This window comes from Hermetia illucens, chromosome 3 (assembly GCF_905115235.1).
Source record: "Hermetia illucens chromosome 3, iHerIll2.2.curated.20191125, whole genome shotgun sequence".
Taxonomy (NCBI): domain Eukaryota; kingdom Metazoa; phylum Arthropoda; class Insecta; order Diptera; family Stratiomyidae; genus Hermetia; species Hermetia illucens.
The window spans coordinates 141,314,847-141,334,651 of NC_051851.1; the positions used below are offsets into that span (position 1 = coordinate 141,314,847).

Sequence of the window (19,805 nt, forward strand, 5' to 3'; positions counted from 1 at the left end):
TTCAGTCGGCCTTTTGGTCACTTACCATCGACTTCGATGTTCAGACCAATCTTAGCGAGTGAATCGGCTATAGCACTGAAGACGCCTTCCTCGCAATTTTCCACGTTCGGTGCAACCTCATATCGATCGCAGATATCCTCATTTCGGATGTGATCAAAACATGTCACGCCACTAGTCTAACGCAACATCTTCGTCTTCATCACTGCAAGACGCCGTTCGTTATCATAGAGGCTGACAGGACGGACGACACTGCGGTAAATTTAACCAAGCGGACCAGTTGTGGAACCTTCATCCAGGTTGCGCTAATACATGAAGCAATTTCATAACGCAAATCTCCATTGACTGATAGCATTAACCCGAGATATCTAGATCGTTCAGTTCTGGGCAGGTGACTACCAATGAAAGTTATAGTGCCTGAAGATCGGTTGTCAAAAATTAGTTTTATTCAGATTCAATCTGAGACTGTGTTGCTTGAGGCGATCATTCCATTTTTCTGCTAGACATTATTTTTGCTATTAGACACTAGGAAAACATCATCTACATAAAGTAGTGTATTGGGCGGTATACGTTGGATGTCCCTCTGTGACAGAGTCCATAACAAGAACAAAGAGGAGTGGTAAGAGGGCGTTTCCTTGCTGAACACCAACAGAAACACGAAGTGGGTTTGATACACCCGTCACACTTCGAACCACAGTAGATCTACTATAGGCAGTACCCTTACAAAAATGACCCCACTTGCAAATGCGCTTGCAGAAGCTTATCTGTACACATCAGAGACGCTAAACAAGGAAAAGGCATAATTTTCGTCAAATCGTATTGGTAAGAGAGAGATCGGTGAGGTTTTGCTATTCTGATACTACGGCGTGCTCACCCATATAGCAAAAAGTTGTTTCACGTATTCACTTATACATAAGCAAAAACTTGCCAATCTCACCAATACATTGGCAAGTCCGGGCGGTATGTCAAACACAGCTGATCGGGTTTTCGGTACATCTCGCTCATGCTCTAGGGCAAAATAATTTGAAATCGTGTGTACTCGCACTGATTTCCCCCCTTGAGGGGCAAGGGGGAGTGAGGTAGCTGTCTAGTATCTAACTGTGCTTCGAACTTTGCTTTTCGGATCGTGGTAGAGCAGTTGAACCTAGCGCGTGAGTTCTTCTGGTACTAGATGTTGTCGTAGAGCATACCAGATGAGTTCTTGCGGCACATCGTTAAACGCTTTCTCTACATCCACAAATACAATGTAGAGAGGACGATGTTTCTCACGGTGTTTCTCCATGAGTAACCGCGCAGCATGTATTGCGTCAGTAGTTCTGCAGTTTTTAACAAATCCGGTTTGATTCACAGCTATTTCCACGATTTCGTAAATACGGTTGTCAAGAATGCGTTCAAAAATCTTCATGGTATGGGAAAGTAACCGGATCGGATAGTAATTTGAACATTCTGCTGCTGCTGGACTGTCTTTCTTTTTCCATATTGGAACTGTAGTACTTTCTTGCCAGTCAGATGGTGTTCTATCTTCCTGAATTTAGTAAGCCACAGTGTTGGGTTCCAGCTCTTCGCTTTCCAGAGCTCAGATGTCAGGTCCTGTGGCTTTTCCCGTTTTCATTCGTTTTATTGCTTCCTCGAATTCAGTTGCGCTGACAGGTGGAATTGCTCCAAGTGTCAGGATTTCAACCAAAGTTTTATCATTCTAGAATGACGGTCGGTTTTCGAAAAAATAGTAATTTGCTATTATGAACTTTATTTTAGCAGATATATAGATAAGTGGGTAGTGTTTTGAGAACTAGATATCATACAGGGATATCATCTTATTTGTTTTCTTAATTTTTTACTAAGTGGTTGGTGAGAAGGTCACCTTAATTCAAGTCAGTCCTCACCCTGGCCCTGGTTTCCCAAGAGAAAGAAGCGGAAACGGCTAAGGGAAAGAATAATAAGAAGAGCACAACGCTGAAATCTATGATAACACGGCATATGATTGAAGACATAGCATAGCATCGTACAACGTAGAAGTCACCAAGGAACGCGGGAACAGAAGGAAGTTGAACTACGACAAGAGCAATGTACAATGAAAGCTTCTGAGAAAAGTGACAAGTGAAAGTGTCACCATGATCTTTAATTGAGTAATCTGTTAGCAATTATAAGAACCGAATGTTAAATTTAATATTTATAGGGCAAATTGGGAATTAATATCTTAGTTGATACTGGTACTGAAGAAAGGCACAACTTGTTCCCGAAACAGGTATATAGAAATAAATAATTTATCCTGTTTCAAGAAAAAATCAATTGTATTTTATTTAGATTCTAATAGAAAGCGTGGATAGAATCGACAGAATTGAAATTGATTTACCCCCTTATGGAACCAAAGATGCTGTGTTGGATCAATGGCGAAACACATACGGTCGTTTCTTTTACGATGCCAAAAACGCTTTACATCCTCTCAGCCGTCGTTGATCTTAACGACGCCCGAACTGACAAATTGTTTAGAAAACTGTTCTCCACAGAATGCTAGGTGGTACCCACAAATCATTTGGGAAGATGTTAAGTAGGGCACATATCCCTTCTGTTGTCAGGTACTCGACCAGCCGACAGGCTTGAGTAAAACCGCAACGGATTGGCGCTTACTGGCAGCTGACATTCTTGTTGGTCCTGGTTCCACAGACCCTCGAAGTCGGCAGATTCGGAGTAAGAGTGTTCCTACTGGTAGTCACTACGTCCAGTATGACGACAGTGGTTTCCAGACTAATAACCCCGACTCCATCTGCCATCACGATCCTGGGACAACCGGCTGACACCGGTTCCACTGCCGTCAACAATACGTCTTCTGATGATGGATCTGGCATCAACATCTTTTCTTCGTCTATCGTCAGCCTTTTATTTTTTTTTTCCTTCTGAATTATTCGTGGGCCAAGATCACAAGCAATCCGGGAAAAATATCGATCCTGACTAGTCCGGCCAGCAGAGTGAGGATCTTAACTGAAACTGAAGGTGCCCAAGATATTCACATTTTATATAATAGAGACCAAGTTCCCCCGTGGCAACAGCGTATGTTGTTCCAGTTTGGGTTGTGGTGCATCTTTTGTAGTGCAGAGCGAATGAACCTCGAGCTGCTGCTATGGTTCATCCCCCGCCAGATTCCCTTGCTTTTAAAACATGACTATTGGGCAAACAGACATCCATCGGCTGGACGAACCTACTCCCAGTCGGGACCCGTGCTCTATCGACTCGTGCGAAAAGAATTTCCAGCAGCCTCCGTGTGACGACTTGTCTAATTATGCAACCTTGACCTAGATATGCTTTAGACAACCTTACGTTGCATTTTCCGGAATAAAAATTTGAAAGTGGTAACATGCGTATTGCTCCAGTATGGCCCATATTCAAGTTTAACTTTCTTTCCTCCTAACGCTAAATTTGGGTAACAACCGAACTGCGTTTAGATTTGAATTGCTATGTCAAGTTCACCGGCGGAGTAGTCTTCATTGAAGTTATGCATCCATTCCACACTGAACACACTTGCTTCTCCTCTGTTACTATTCTGTGCCATTATGAGTTCCCCCGCTTAACGATACAAACTGCCGGCCTTCAGCGAGATTTTAACAATGATCCTCCGCAGCAAAACCAAGTCACCAAATCGCTAAACCACGTGGATAGATCAACTCCTATGTCCTGGCTAAATAAGCGTGCGATCAGATATTCAACACTTTTTATACCATCCTATTTGATCTGACACCTTCAACTTAGTCTTATTGATACCTACAAGCAATTAGAAAAGGCATTCCGCAGAAACGTGCTTCCAAGAAAGGTTTATATCTTCCGGGGCTTTAGCTAACTTTGTTCAAGACCCTGCGGTCCTTTGCAGAATCAATGAAAAGATTGCACCAACTGACTCTCCAGATTGGAAGTAGGGTAAGACTGATAACCCTACAAGGAAAACCTGCTACGAAGTCATTGACGCAGTTTTGTATTCGGCTGACAACACAACGACGGACCTGACATACCTGTATAGATCGAAAATCACTCAGCAGCCCATATCCTATCTCAATATAAGACTAATGTTGACGAACGTCGTCTCTCATATCTTGCAAAAAGCTACCAATGACGACTGTAGCTATTGCAAGAACCTACATAGTCTGCGCGGGCTTTAGAGGGCGAAGACTTACGACTGTGCCAAGTCAAGGAAAATTTGGCTCGCTTATAACATAGCCCGATCACGAGAGCTCCTGTGCCAGACGGCCATTACGGCGGTCCGTAAGGGACCATGCAACCAAGCTCGGCATACCCTACAATTCGCATTGCCGAAACTGCGAAGAAGGAAGGAAAACCCTCATGCACATTCTCTGCGATTGCCCAGCTCTAGCTAGAGCTAAGCTACGGACACCGGGTAAACCATTCTTTAGGGACCTCAGAGCGATTTCTAGCTGCAGCGTGGGAGAGCTGCTTTCCTTTGTGAATGCTACGAGCTGGCTAGACTCTGCCTTCCTGCTCCCATAATGGCAGTCACGGTCTTAGCAGTTTGTGGCATCAAAACGACGCACCAGACGGGATAATTTTCAACCGAATTACTTCTCAGACCTGATATATGTCAGAGGGATACGAATAACAACATCACTCCAAATCTCATCTGACAACTAGGTGAGACTAAAGACTAAAGCCGTAACACCTATAAGGGGAAAAGCAAGTGAAAAACGGCTTGAACATCCAAGTCGATGGAAAGCGACTTAAAGGCTGCTCGATATAGCGTATCGACGCTAGATGGAAATCTGCGAACCTCTCAGCTCCATTAGAACCAAGCCTATGACCTGAAAAATTGCGAATCCGATCTAGAAGAGTCGACTCCACTACCAAACAGCACAAAGATCAAAGAAGAAGAAAGGGAGCTGCCATTGTACTACCCCTTAGAAAGCCGTAACCATCCATGACTGAAGCTGAGATTCGATATCTTTTAATTCAGAGAAAGGAGGAAGGGAGTCGGCAAAAGTTAAAAGTGACCCGATGAAATATCTTAGAATAATAGATTCGCTACGACAGAATACATGCTAACCCTATTCATTGTAGACAAAAGTCTTCTTATTGATACCGAATTCAAATATAAATTCATTTCTATTCAAAAACCATAAATTCTCCTAATGCAGATAAATCGTTTGTCATTACAAATCACAAACTATAATTTTCGCCCATTCAAGGATCGTTGCTTCCTGATTTTTTCATGCATTCTTTTCCCACAGAAAACGTATATTTGAGACAATAGATCGTTATTCATTTTACCTTTTCGGGAAACAAAAATTATTTATAGGAGCTCGATGGCGGTTAGCTGCTCGTTTGTATATTTATCTCCGCTCATTTCCATATTTTTATAAGAAACTAAACAAAGATCTTTGTAAAGCCGAGGCTATACCTGAACTGGTCATTCATTGTCTGTGCAGCACACGAGTACAACAAAACCCAATAGTTCAGAAAAAGGTGAGTATCATTCCGTTGAAAGGAGTCCTTGCCATTTGAATGGAATGATAATTAATGGGAACTGATTTGATTTTTATGCGATCTATTTTCGTATTGTAGAATTTATAACAATAAAGAATACTCTTTCAAGTTGATATGCACATGTGTATATTCTACAGCTTAATGGATGGTCGGTGTTAACCCATAATTATGTAAAGTTGGTCCGGACTAGTCTCACACATTGGCTGTCTTCGCCAGAGGCTAGTACCCTGAATAGAATATCCACCAAGGCGTTCAGGGTTAATAATAGTTCCACTGACAACAAATAAAAATTATATTTTCCACTTACCGTTGTATTTGCATTAACCTCGGCCAGATCATTGTTGATTTTCACGGAATTCACTGGTGAGTTCAACTCAGACGACTTTTGATGCCCATCTTGAGTATTTACACTATCCTTGTCGCTGTTGCAGTTGCCATTGTTGCTGTTATTACTCCCACCGTTGATACTCCGGTTAATGTGCTTCCGCACAGTGGGGCTGCTTTTGCCGCTGTCATTGTTGTTACACCCATTGTTGTTCTTCTCATTTGCTGTCAGATTCATTGCTACCGTATTCACATTACGCTCGTCATCCGCATACAATAATTCACTGCTCCTGATTAGCTTCGCCAAAATACTGTTACTGCCCAATTTGAAAATATTCCGATCCGTCGAGGACACGTTATGTATGTTTTGGATGTCATAGAATTGTAAATGTGATAATCCAAACATTATTCTGCATTAAGACATATCATTTTGCTACAATGACATCATATGCAAAACTTTTCACAACTATTTCAACACTTTTTCCAGCCCACCTTGACTTTTTTCGTCAATCCATTGAGCATCTTTGGTTGCTCTTCTTTTAATTTATTGAATTGCTGGAAACTTTTTTTCGCCTGTCGTTGAATATTCAAATATCTTTTATCCAACTTATATTACATCCATACAGGTAAACTTTCATGAAAATCTCAGTTGAAATTGATTTTACTCGATTCGTTTTTCTTTGTATCATCAACCAAAATTTTTGGAAAAAAAAGTTGTATCTTATCTGAACGTCAGCTCGGACTATTCAATTTACATATTGCGTTTCGATTATTAACATTATTTAACATTTTTTCCATTCGATTTCATTTATTGCTCTTTCTTATAAGTCCGTGAACGTGAGTTTCGAGGTCACGCTGGCATTTCCAATTTATCTGCGCCCGCTGCAAGTATGCAGAATCCGCAGCTTGAAAGTGAGTAAATTGTAAACGAAAAAAGATACTGGTCCGGGCGTTGGATGACGATGACCTTTTCTTTCTTGTAGCGTAAAATTACTTTCCATGAGACCCTAAAAATATTAAAAAGGAAAAAAACTTAATTAGTTTTTTGTGTACTTTGGTTACTATTATTGTTTTTTTTCAATCCATTGTTGTTATTTGTGGCGGGGTCGACTAATAAGATGTAACTGTATCGAAAGACAAGGTTGAACAGTAGCAATAATTAATTATCTCTTTGCATGATATATTGGAAAAATGTTAAATGATTGCTGGTTAGGTTAGTTTCGATTTCAACACAATCAGCTAGAAGACAGCGAAAATTAATTAGTATTTGGTTTGAAATATATCTATTAAATCCCGAGACCTGAAGGGAGGCATACGGGCGGCCAACATTTCAAGGAGGCCCCTTAATTGGTAGATCTTAAGATTGTTGATTATATTTTTGAATAATGATTGTAATGAAATGTATTGCGGTTGGGTCTCGGCGGTTGAAAGAACTGATTTGATTTTTGGCATAGCTAAATTGAATAGCCGATGTAAAAATATTTTTTTCTTCATTACATCATTGGATACCTCAATCTTTATGAAATGTGGACTGTTAGCGGCTTTATTCGTAATTATATGTATTTTATATTATTCTGAAGAGAAGATGTTCAGCATACAAAGCGAAGGCTCTGCAACAGTTTTCCTAAACTGGAAAACTCCATGCTACGGAACGACGAAAACAGCTTCAAACTAGAGTGATTTTATAATGACGAACCCGAATAGATGATTTGCCTTTTTTCAGATGGAACGTGCGTTTTCTGTACAGAATAGATAACTAACTAATCGATACCCTGTCTGAATATAAGGCCAATGTCACAGCAAGAATCCTTTCCCTGGTTCGGCAGAAAGAAGTTTCAGCCGTAATGAAGAAGGAATTGAAGACTGCCTGCCAGAATCCTCTCCTCCGCCTTTACCAGGGAAAGCGAAAGAACGGGAAGCTGGAGATGTGGCCGCAACTGGTCTAATTCCGGTATGCAGATCCATGCAGTCCGCACACCGTGAACCTCGGAGGACTCCCGACAACAACGGAAGGCACAGTGAAAGAAGGCGAAGTTTCTTCGGAATGAGTACATGTTCGTTACTTCATCACCAAGTGTGGCAATGACCTCCAAATCGGACGCAAGGAAGCGGAACTTTCGGCGGAAGATGAGAATAAACTGGTAAGCCCGGTGAGATCCACACTGAATACAACAGACTTTTCAGTTAACGACGGCTTTCATATTAGACAGCACTTTTATCTATCAAAATTGGTGAAATCAGCGTGCCAAAGCCTCTTCCTATCTACTGGTAGCCAGGTTTGTGAAGTTACAGGACTGACCTATATTTCCAGCGCAAGAGCAATGCGCTGGTTTTAACAAAATCTATGGTATTCGATCAGTCAAGAGACTTTCTTCAATGAGAGACCCTCGAGACTGAGGCCTGCGTTTTAATGTAAAAATTATCAGAGACAACCATGCTGAGATAATTCTGTTTCCATCTTGGTGCGGTCGACTTACAATACCAGGCTTTTATTAGTTTCACTAGCTGACCCGACAGACTTTATACTGCCTCAATCGATAAATAAAAGACCTAAACTTTTGTATAAAATAATTTTAAAACAAACAAAACGAATCCGTATTTAATAAAAAAGCATATTGTCAAGCATTCCGTCTGCGGATTCGATCAATTTCATTATGTCGTGATTGCTGTTGTTGTGTTTGATGTGCACGAACTCGTTGCATTCTAAGCCTATCTACTTCATTATCACTCACTAAATAACGCAATTCTGACATAGCAATACGACTATTTTCTTGATCTGTCTCTCTCTGGTCATTAATACGGTTAGCACGTGAGGTAGCTCTTCGTACATTTAATTGACTGCGACGACCTAAGTCAGGTCGTCTTCTTCTCGGCATCGTAAGTTGTAAATAATCAAAGTGAGAAAATTTTTCGCTCACTTAGCAGTCAAGTGTCACAAAATATCAAAAAAAAAGAGCACATTACCTGGAATGTCACTATCGCAAAGGATCGCCAAAGTAAAAAAAGTTCTCGCGCACTCATAGATATCGTAACACAATATCGTAATACTTCTTTCCGTGTTCTAAACTGCAACAGGATGGATTGACATATTAGTTGGTTGTCAAATCTAATGTCAAATATTGTCGTTGCGTTCAGAAATTTAATTTGTAACAAAACTTAATATCTAGTCTAGGTCTAGGTAGTCTAGTTTGGTTTTGAAATATTTATGGAAATTCAGAGAAGGTTTAAACGGTGAGAAACAAAAATACTAAAAACAGTAATTCTATTTTCCAATACAACATTTTCTGAGCTGTAAAACATTTGGTGTCTTTTGTCTTTTGAGAAATAAAAGATTGTCACTTGGTTGTCAAATATTTCTAGTTGCGTTAAAAAATTTGTCCGTTTCCTAGCTGTAATATGAGGTCCGATGAACACAGTGAGTGATTGAACTTTATTGAATATCAATAAAGTTCAAATTGACTCTAAATTTTATTTAGAAAAAAACGTTTATATGGGAAGAAAAAAAGTGCTGTTTTTAGGGTTTTACCGGCAATTATTCGAATTTTTCTCACCTTTTAAACCTTCCCTAGACCTCCACGGACATTTCAAAACCAAGATAAGATAAATCCGATCAGCCGTTCTCGAGTTTTAGCGAACAGCAATTGATTTTTATATATAAGATTATCATTATGAAACGTCATAGTTGCCTCCGTTAATGGATCTGGTAATGTATGCAGATTCAAGTAGCCTTGAACTGTTAATAGGTTGTGATATGAACACTCAGCATATTTTTTTAGGCAATAGCAAATGCACCCGAAGAGGAGAGAAGCTACGATCTTGGTGCAAGAAGAAGCGAAGTAAATTACCTAACAATCGGCTCTTTAAAGCTTTTAGAGTTGATTAGCGACTGGCGACTGCTAGATGAAGGCTCACTCTCAGATCAGTGTCACCTAGAATTTCGTCTGACTACCGCAGACGAATCGTCTGTAATACAAAGACGGGATCCTAGGAAAACGGATTGAACAAAATTGAACTTCTTGGTGACAAAGTGGAGCTCCCTAGGCGACTAAGGACTGACCAAGGTCAGTTAGAAACTCCAAAACACACTCTTTTAAAGTACTTTGAAGACAGGGAATCAACCAGACGATTTCAAAATCATGCTTTCAGAAGCAATAAGAATGAAAGCTGGTTAAACTTCCAAAACTCATAGCGTGAATATAAGAGGCTCGAAAAACGTTCAAAACGAGAGCATACTTTGTGTAATTGGAAGGTGAAATGGAAGCTTCCAAACTGTACTGTGGGAGGGAGAAAATTGGCAGTTCCTGCAAACCTTTCAACACGAGGTATTGCAAGGGGAATCGGGGCACAACGAGAGCGGTTGTTACGAATGAAAAGGGAAGTGATGCCATACTATCCTTTGAACACCTCAAAGCTCCTGGCATGGATAGCATCTATTCAGCAATGCTGAAGGAGGGTATAGAGCTCTTAGAGCAACTTCTAAGAAATATTTGGAGAATGTCTTGGTCTGGACTACGTGCCTTCCTCTTGGCAGAAAGTTAAGGTAGTCTTCATACCTAAGCCTGGGAACGATAACTATTCTAACACAAAGAACTAAAGCAGGCAAATCAGCATAACATCTTTTTCGCTGAAATGTTTGGATGAACTAGTTAGGCGTCACATTCGCGCTAAGCACCCACTAAATGAAAACCAACATGCTTAACAACATGGAAAGTCCTGTAAGTCTGCTCTTCACACTTTGGTTTCAAAAGTAGAGGAAGGAACTCTGAAAAGCGAGTACGCGATGAGTGTATTTATGGATATTAAAGGGCCGTTTCCCTGTGCGCCTGCTAAAAGCCCTGTGCGCCTGCCAAAAGCTCTGTGATGCCGCCAGAGAGCACGTTGTTGAGGAAACTTTATTTAAGTGGATCTATACTATGTTAAATCAGAGATTGTTGTGTGTTGAAGTGAGTGTTGATCGATACCTAACAAAATTAGCGACGAAAAGTTGCCCTCAAGGAGATGTGCTTTCGCCACTCCTGTGGAGTATTTTGATCGACTCACTATTATGCGAACTGCAAAATCTGTCAATACACACTCAAGCGTATACGGATGATGTGGCTGTGCTAGTTGTTGGCCGAGATATCGTGTATAGAAATGTAATACACAACGCACCGTTGATTTTATTGACAATTTGGTGCCTCAAGCGCGGACTTTCAGTAAATCCAAATAAAACCACAATGGTATTATTTACAAAAGGGAGGGAACTGAATGGTCTTCCGCTTTCAGAGATGAGGAGTACAATCCTTTAACTATCTGAAGAAGTGAAATATCTGGGAGTTATTCTAATAGACAAGAAGCTTCTTTGGAACAAATATATAGAGGTAAAAATGAAACAACCTCTCACAGCTTATGGGAGCCGGACCGTTGCCTCAACATGGGAGCTCACATACTAATGCGCTATCATGTGGTGGGTTAAGGTGAAACAAAAGAGTTTTTAATCTTGCCACCTTGCAAAAAATCGTGTGTCTGGGCATTGCCGGTGCCATGAGCACGACATCCGGTGCAGCTCAGAATGCATTACCCAATTTACAGCCCTTGGGTTTGTTCATAGACCAATGCGATTAGATATGTAGGGAAACAATGGATAAGTGGGGACAGAATATTGGAGAAGTTATTGGGAGAACTGTAAGCAGTTTCCGCAATGCCCTCTCGGATCCCCACACATCTGTTTGGTAAAAGATATGAAGTTATCTTGAAATCAAGAGAAAACTCGGACGAACGAGAAAAATGCATGTCAGAATATACTGATGTCTTCTACACTGATGGCTGAAAAACAGAACATGATTCTATAGCAGGAGTCTACCACTTGAATAAAAACGAGAAGTGGGGTTTACCTTTGCCACAATATACAACATTCTTTCAGGCTGTATTCGATCGGGCGGCAGCGTAAATGATTGACGAGTGGTTGAACGGCAGTCGTATCGCGACCTCTAGCGATAGTCAAGCTGCATTGAAGTTGTGGATTGAACTCTGTTTCTAGATTCAATATAGTGGAAGTACTCTGGATACCCGGTCATTGTTGTGTAGAAGGAAGTCAAATCTCAGATGCTTTAACAAAAAAGGGTTGAGTTTCCACCATACCCGGACCGGAACCAGCAATTGGGGTGTCAATAGCATTGGTTAATACTGCTATCAAAACCTGGCAACAAGTTCCCATAATGACAGGTGGCTGAACCTTAATGGTATTAAACACACCAAATTTTCCCTGTTAGAACCAAACAAGCATACTTAAAAGTTTACCCTGCCGAAAGACAGGAAGACTTGCAGAAGTATTGTGGGCATTTTAACTAGTCATAAGTCACTAGCTTGGCATATGTTCAGAATATGAATTTTCCAAGATGATACAAGCCCATGCTGTAATTGGGGTACGAGATCCAAGGAACATTTTCCATGTGAGTACCACGCCTATAAATACATCAGACATCTGATTTTTGGTGTTGATATGCTATAGCTGCCGCAGGTAGCATCACATCCACTACGTAAATCCTGCGATACATAAACGAATCCGGGATACTTCGTTAGACTGGGGAATCAAGTACAATGAACCATTAGGTTCTGAGTGCTCAGGGGCTAGCCTCTCCCGCACCTCAAACACACACACACACAACTATCGAGACCTTTCACCAAAAACAATGATCTAAGCATGTATCCTTTTTAACCTGAAACTGGTGATCCACGATGCTGAGGTGAATGCAAGGGGCATTTACGTCTTCAGGTCCAGTCCAAAATAACCCACATGTTTAAACTGGTTTTGTGACTGAATCCTCAAGCAAGTGAAAATAAGTTTAAGCGTCTCCAGCGACGAAATCTATTTCTGAATCAGTGGTTTTATTACGAAGCGAATTGTTCGAACCTGACACATCGTAAACACGCAATAGATCTAGCAGCTTCTCTCCCTTTACAACAAGAAGACTGCATGCTTTGATTTGTATGGTGCAAGAAAAGCATTGGATGTGTTCGACTTTGTTCGGTACTTGCACGCGAAAGAAAGACACCAAGAAGGATAATGTCGACTATGTCTAAATGGGCACTAACTCATGGAACTAAGAACACAATCACTCATTAAGGCGGAAGTTAGGTCATTTTCCGTTCCGGGCTTAAGAATTAGGCCACATGTGAAAGGAATCTCAGTGCAAATTAATTGATATAAAATCTACTTCTGTTAAAATGTTAATGGTTGTTGTGAACTCCTCACGTGGGTGATAACTAGTCAACCACCTAATTTATGTTGGTCCCTGCTTCAATTTACCCCACGATTTTCCGGGAAGCTTTCCCTACTTCTCCACTATTCCACCCCTTGTAGTTTCATGGCGATTCACATGTTAGCAATCTTGAGATCAGGGATTCCATTGCATGATATAACTGCAATGAAGCTGTCGTCTTTCCTCAACGTGTGACCTATCTACTGTCACTTCCGCATTCTCATCAACGTCAACGGCTATCTGACCTCTGAGTGCCAAGTTCTTCATTTTTTACTCCCTCAGGGCGGAATGCCGTATTGATGCGAATTAAATTGATGAAAACATTGCTAAATGTAAACTACCTTCGGCAATGATGAAAAACTTAATAATTCAAGCAGTTCGATAGTTGAGAGAGGAAATGATGATGCTTAATGCGAACATCATGAGGACAGCTCTATTCAATAATCGGAAAAAAGATATAGAATTTTGAACGTTCAGGTCCACAAATAGCACCAGCAGGTAGTGCACTTCGATTTAAAGGGCAAATAAAGCCCGGGCCAACCGGAAATTTTGAAACTATCGCCTTACGCCTGAACCACCTTCATATCGATCGGCAAACCATATCCGATTGTCGACCGGCCATGAGGAAGTACCACTAGTGACATCAGTGGTTACTTTATCAACAGGACAAAAGGCAGGCGGAAGAGCCCAAAAAGGTATGTGAGTCGTTGCTTTTTCGCTTCAAGAAAAAATCATTTTTCCATTGGATCGAAGAGTAACGATTGGATATAGGTCCACGTTCAAGAGTTTAAAGTGTACGGAATCATGGATTCATTCAATCAGCCTTTCGAATCGACGCAAGGTTACTGGAGAGGTTGTGTACCAGAGGCTGATGAAATTCGGCCAGGTGATCACGGCTACCGGTCGCAACCCATCAACTGGAACCACGCCCTCATTGAAAAAAGGCCGGAATGGACGCCGACCGAGTAATTTTGCAATAGGATAACCACCCAGTCCACTTAACTCTTCTGGTAAAAGACCCCATTTCCGTCTTTGACTGGGTGCTGTAATCCTACCGGACGCTGACCTCGTCTCATTCGACTACCACTTCTTTTCAACGAAGGTGGGCAACCACTCGCAGCAGCATTTCACCACAAGCGAGGAAGTCGAACAATGGTTGATGGGTGAGCTTCCAAAGGAGAACCCTTCTTCCGGGGGGATATACACTCAATCGATAGTGGACATTTGTGCTAAGCGAAGAAGCACACTATATTTGGATATGTTTATACAAAATGAAACGCCATTTTTCAACACGAAAATTCCGAATTATCAACGGGAACCTGTATAAGTCTCGACGCTCTGCTAAAGCCATTTCGTGGTTGAGAATCTATCAAAAGAGTCATCTACCAAGAACATTCTTCGGATTATTAAGAGGAATCGGTTTCCACTGTCACCTACTATTTAGACTCGATTTCGACTTTTTCGATTATTCAGGTCCATATTAGACTGCAACTGCAAAGTATCCCTTTTAGTTAGAAACTCAATGCTTAGGTTTGTTACGAATTAGTTCATCTCGCTTCCATTTAATGATCTTTTAAGGACTAGGCAATATGAAATAGAAGAATAGAATAATCAAGAAGTATGATTGACCAACAAATTTCAATATGAAGTACAATTTCAAATGCTTTGCAATAAAATATGTCATACTGACCTTCTCCTTGTCGTGTCAATAACAGGCTCTGAATTATATTTTATATAAAAACTTGAGCAAAACTTGGTGAAACATTTTCACAAATTACACGAACTTTACACTTCAAAACAGATACAGTGGACTGACCTGTGAATACGTTAAACTTGGCAAAAAAAACTAAAAAATACCCACGAACTCATTTTCATCAATTTATGCAGCTGTTATCGAAATTGTGTAAATATTTTAACGGAAAAAAGTTGTTGCCTAAAGTAATTAATTCGTTCCACTTTTCGTTAACTGGGCAGGATTGATCAACCATATTAAACGTTTTTTAGGTAGTTGGGATTTTATTTAACTTTGTTGAAAAAACAGTGGATATTCAGAGAAAATTTGGTTCATTTAGATTAGAAATTCTCTGGACACCGCCAGCAAATTAAAAGTGCAATTTGGTATGTATGATGAAAATATTGAGGGTAAATAATCTGTGAGTGCTCCAAAGTGAATATAATAAATCTTTTTCTCTGATGATGGACTTGAAGATAAAACTCCAAGCCTACGCTCTTTAGGCAGTCGTTTTCATTTTCTAAACGTACAAGTATATTTTCTCTCCAAAATAAAAGGAACAATGACTTTCAGTCTTTCCTTAATTTATCTTTCACTTTTAAGATAAACAAGTTGTGAAACCGGAAGCTTGACGCTTCGGGTATAAAAGGTTTTGTGTTTCTCTATGTGAGGAGCATAACGTTGTTCTCCATCGGCTGATAGCATTGACCCGAGATATTCAAATCGCTCAATTCTGGGCAGGTTACTGCCATTGCCAGAACTGAGCGATTTAAATATCTCGAGTCAATGCTATCAGCCAATGGAAAATTGCGTAATGAAATTGCTTCACGTGTTAACGCAACCTAGATGAGGTGGCAGAACACCAGTTGTGGGTGTTCTTTATGATCGACGTATCAGCGCCCGTCCCAAATCTAAAATTTACTGCAATGTCGTCCGTCTGACGCTCTCTATAGTTTTGAGAGTTGGCCGACTATAAAAGACAATGAACGGCGTCTTGCGGTAATGGGTTATTGCATTGCCCTGGTGGCGCGACACGTTTTGATCACGTCTGAAATGAGAATATCCGCGATCGATATGGATTTGCACCGATCGTGGAAAAACTGCGAGAGAGGCGTTTTCGATGGTGTGGTCAAATAATTCACGCTAACGAGAATGCGCTTACCAATATTGGTCCGAACATCGAAGTCAATGGTAAGCAACCAAAAACCCCGCCGGAACAACGGTGGCTGGATACGCTGGATGGGGATTTAAAGACATCGCGATTACATCCTGATCAGGCATTTGATAAAATAAAATGACGAAACCGATCACGAAGAGCCGATCCCGCTTGTGAACGGGACAAAGACTGAAGAAAAAAAAAGATATGAGGAGGAGCAATTTAAATAAATCATTTGATGGAAACCCCTGTATTCATAACAGTCAACCTCCCTACGCTTCACAGTCACTAATAATATTAGTAAATGCCTACATCAAATCTAAACAAGTCGGAATACCGGAAGCTCGCGCTTCGGGTATAGAGGTTTTGTGTGCATCTTATGTAAGAAATGTCAACGCACATTTTTCTATCCGGATATAGCTACAAATCCAACATAATCCTTCATATTTTTCCAAACTACGAGACATACGTACATATTACAGCCATAGATATTACGCTCACCCTAAACAAACAAACTGCCTATTTCCGAATACTGTACACATAGATGCACGTATATAAATTGATCATACCCATATTTCCGATTTCTTATATCTATCAGAATTAGGCACTACCCGCAAAGTTCATTAGCACCCATATACTATATACCTACACACACATGTCTGGCTGTAGTAATTGATATTTACGTACAAATGACTAAAAACCTAAAACAAAATAATTCTTTCCGATCTCATTCATAAGAACTCATTTCGTTGTGGTATTGACGAATTGACATGTGATGATGACGTCATGCAGGCTGTAGAGTGCACGAAATTCACAAAAAATGGTAAAGTTTTATCTATAACTTTGTTATTGATAGTTGGATTTTCTTCAAACTTTATCAAATTATTCATTATGTTGTTCGTTACACGCGTGCCAAATTTTGTACTTCTGGGATGAACATAAGGGGGGTGCCGAGTAAATTTCTAAAATGTGGAAATATACTATTATCAACCTTATTTATGCAGATATCGGAGCCGGATATATTTTGAGAGATGCACTAGTGTGATTTTTTTCAGATTTTTCGGTTGGATAGGTTCTGAGAACGAGACCTGTTACACCTTTTGGGGGTCATATTTTAAGCCTTCAGTCCACTATGTTTAACCTATATTAAATATGGAACCAGTTTCAAAAAGTACTAATTGAGAACTTTCATTTGATACCCCACATGGCTACATTCCGTGAAAAAAAATGTGCACCCTCCATTCACATGTATGGGAAACCCCCCTTAAACTTAACACAAAATGGGACCACTTACAGCATATAAAGGGAACACCAGATTACATATTCTCATAAATTTTCATGACAATCGGTCAAGCCGTTTCCGAATAAATCGGGTGTGACAGACAGACAGACAGACGGGCAGACAGACACCGTCTCAATTCTAATAAGGTTTTGTTTCACAGAAAACCTTAAAAAAGGCTGGGGAGAATTAGATTCTTCTTGAATGGAATTTTAATATTTTACTCGAACGTCAATTATTCTCGTTAATTATGACGTCAGCATCTTATTTGTATGGCTTAAGATGCTGTTAATTCGCACGAAATTGATAAGTTTGAACTGCTATAATTTTGGATTTCCATGAAACTTGGCATGTGTATGCACAAGGCTGTCCTGTACATCGGTGCAAAGTACAAAGTGCAAAGTTTAGTACATCGAGGATGAACTTAAGGGGAGTTTTTTAATCAATTTCTAAAAGTTAATAATATACTATTAGTAAATTTATTTGAGCAGATACCGGAATGGGACATCCCTCGAAGATTAGATTTCACATAAGTGCTTTACGAAAAACCTTAAAAAGGACTGCAGAGAAGTAGATTCTTTATAAATGCGACTTTAATATTTCACGCGAAATGTTAATTATTCCGGTTAATTATGACGTCAGCATCTTATTTGCATGGCTTTGGCAGCAGTTAATTCGCCCGAAATTGCTAAGTTTGAACTGCTATAACTTTGGCTTTAATGGCCAGATTTTCATGAAATTCAGTATGTATATAAGAAATACTAGCTTCTATGCTGATGCAAAATTCTGAAGTCCTAGGATTAATTTAAGGGAGTTTTTTAGTAAATTTCTAAAAGTTGGTAATATACTATTAGTAAGTTTATTTGAGCAGATATCAAAATGACACATATTTTCAGGCCGAGATTTCATTTAAGCGCACCACACTGGTTTTTTTTCAGATTTTTAGGTTGGGTAGTCTCCGAAAATTAATCCTGCCTCACTTTAAGTGTGTACATTTTGAATTTCGTTCGGATCGGTTTTGCCGTTTTGGAGAAAAGTGCGTGTGACAGACAGATAGACAGTGAATCGACTTTAATAAAGTTTTGTTTGACACAAAACCTTAAGAAAGTGGTGTTAAATATCTCATAGGAGTGGAACCTAATTAAGCTCAATTAGAGAGAGAGAGAGATCTTACACAAAGAGTCAAGGATTATAGCTCCCATGGGGTGGGTTATGAATTCGGAGATTGTTTAAATATTTCCAGAAAGTTAAAAGCATCTGAAAAATGCACTCTAATCGATACATTCGGTATCTATTAAAGTACATAGTATGCTAAGGGAAATAGAACCAAAGCTACGTACGTAGGTCTGAAAGTTTATTTGAAGAACAATTTATTAGCTGAAAAAATCGAGCAGCGGAGTTGGATTTTAATAACCTAGGCATCTATGTTTTCAGAATCTGATGTTTTTGCTTATCCATTTTCAATTTCCTTGGTGTTCGGTGGTTCTCCTTTGTCAGTCAGTCAGTCAGTTCGTTGCTCCAGGACATGGGCATGGAGATCTTCAAGATGAAATGGCGTTGCTCAAAATTAACTTCCAGGTTGATTATTTTCAATAACAAGTGCAGGTCTATCAAATACCCTTTTCGGATTGTTTGCCCTGGTAGTTAACAATAATTGATTTCAATGTTTATTTTGTGTCTCCTCAAGTTTCCTGACCATTGCACCTTTTCCGCCATATTAAATACTTGTTCCTTTGAAATATGTCGCATGTTATAAAGGATATGCAATCTCCTCCATACTTAAAAACGAGATGTGACAGTAATGATCAAAAAATTCGAATAATACTAATATAAACGTAATTGTTATAGAATTCTAAACATGCTCCTTCGAACCCTCTGCAAAGCCTAAGGTACTGCTATTTCGGCCGTCTTGCAAAGAAATGCGACCAGAAAGAATAAAACTCAGAAATAATAAAACTCTATAACTCATGACTGCGAATCTGCAACGTCTTGAAAGAAAGTTGTGTCGCTAAGACTTTGGGGCTTTTTCAGTCGAATTAATACTTTTTCTAACCAATTTGAAATGATTTTCTTCTTGAACCAAATTGAAATTTTTTTCAAGTATAATATATTGAATGAACAGGAGTGTAGGCGAATTATACCAATACGAATTGGCAATTGCCAATCAGGAGTGTAGAAATGTGCTTCAAGTTCGTTCATCGAAATGATTATTGCTAACCATCAAATGTTGTAATGGGGAAGCGGAATCCACGGAATATTGTCTATGTGAGTACCCTAATGCACGCATCAGAAATCAAATTTTTGGTGCTGATGTGCTCCAGCTGCAGTGGGTAGCATCACATTCACTAGCGGAAATCCCGCGATTCATAAACCTATCCGGGATTTCCCATTGGAAGAGAATCGAATGCAATGGGCTATTTTGAGTGCTCAGAGGCTTTTGCTCGCTCCCTCTCTTATATATACATAATAGTCAAAAACCGGTCGATCAGTTGATCATCCGTCAATCTCCCAGCTCAATTAAAGTGGCACCCAACGTGAGGGCTCATAAGCCTTAAGTTCCCGGAATTTAAGGCGATAAATTGGCAGAAATAG

The 19,805-nt window shown here is 39.9% G+C and overlaps 1 protein-coding gene across 2 annotated transcripts in view; it reads right to left on the reverse strand.

The window, feature by feature from the left end:
• LOC119650776 (probable serine/threonine-protein kinase DDB_G0282963) overlaps positions 1–19,805 on the reverse strand; it is a 220,328-nt gene that overhangs the window by 27,439 nt on the left and 173,084 nt on the right. For both annotated transcript variants that reach the window (XM_038053884.1, XM_038053883.1), the window contains one exon: positions 5,789–6,812. In XM_038053884.1, the coding sequence (XP_037909812.1) occupies positions 5,789–6,211 (423 nt within the window). In that variant the 5' untranslated portion in view covers positions 6,212–6,812. The remainder of the gene's footprint in view (positions 1–5,788; positions 6,813–19,805) is intronic.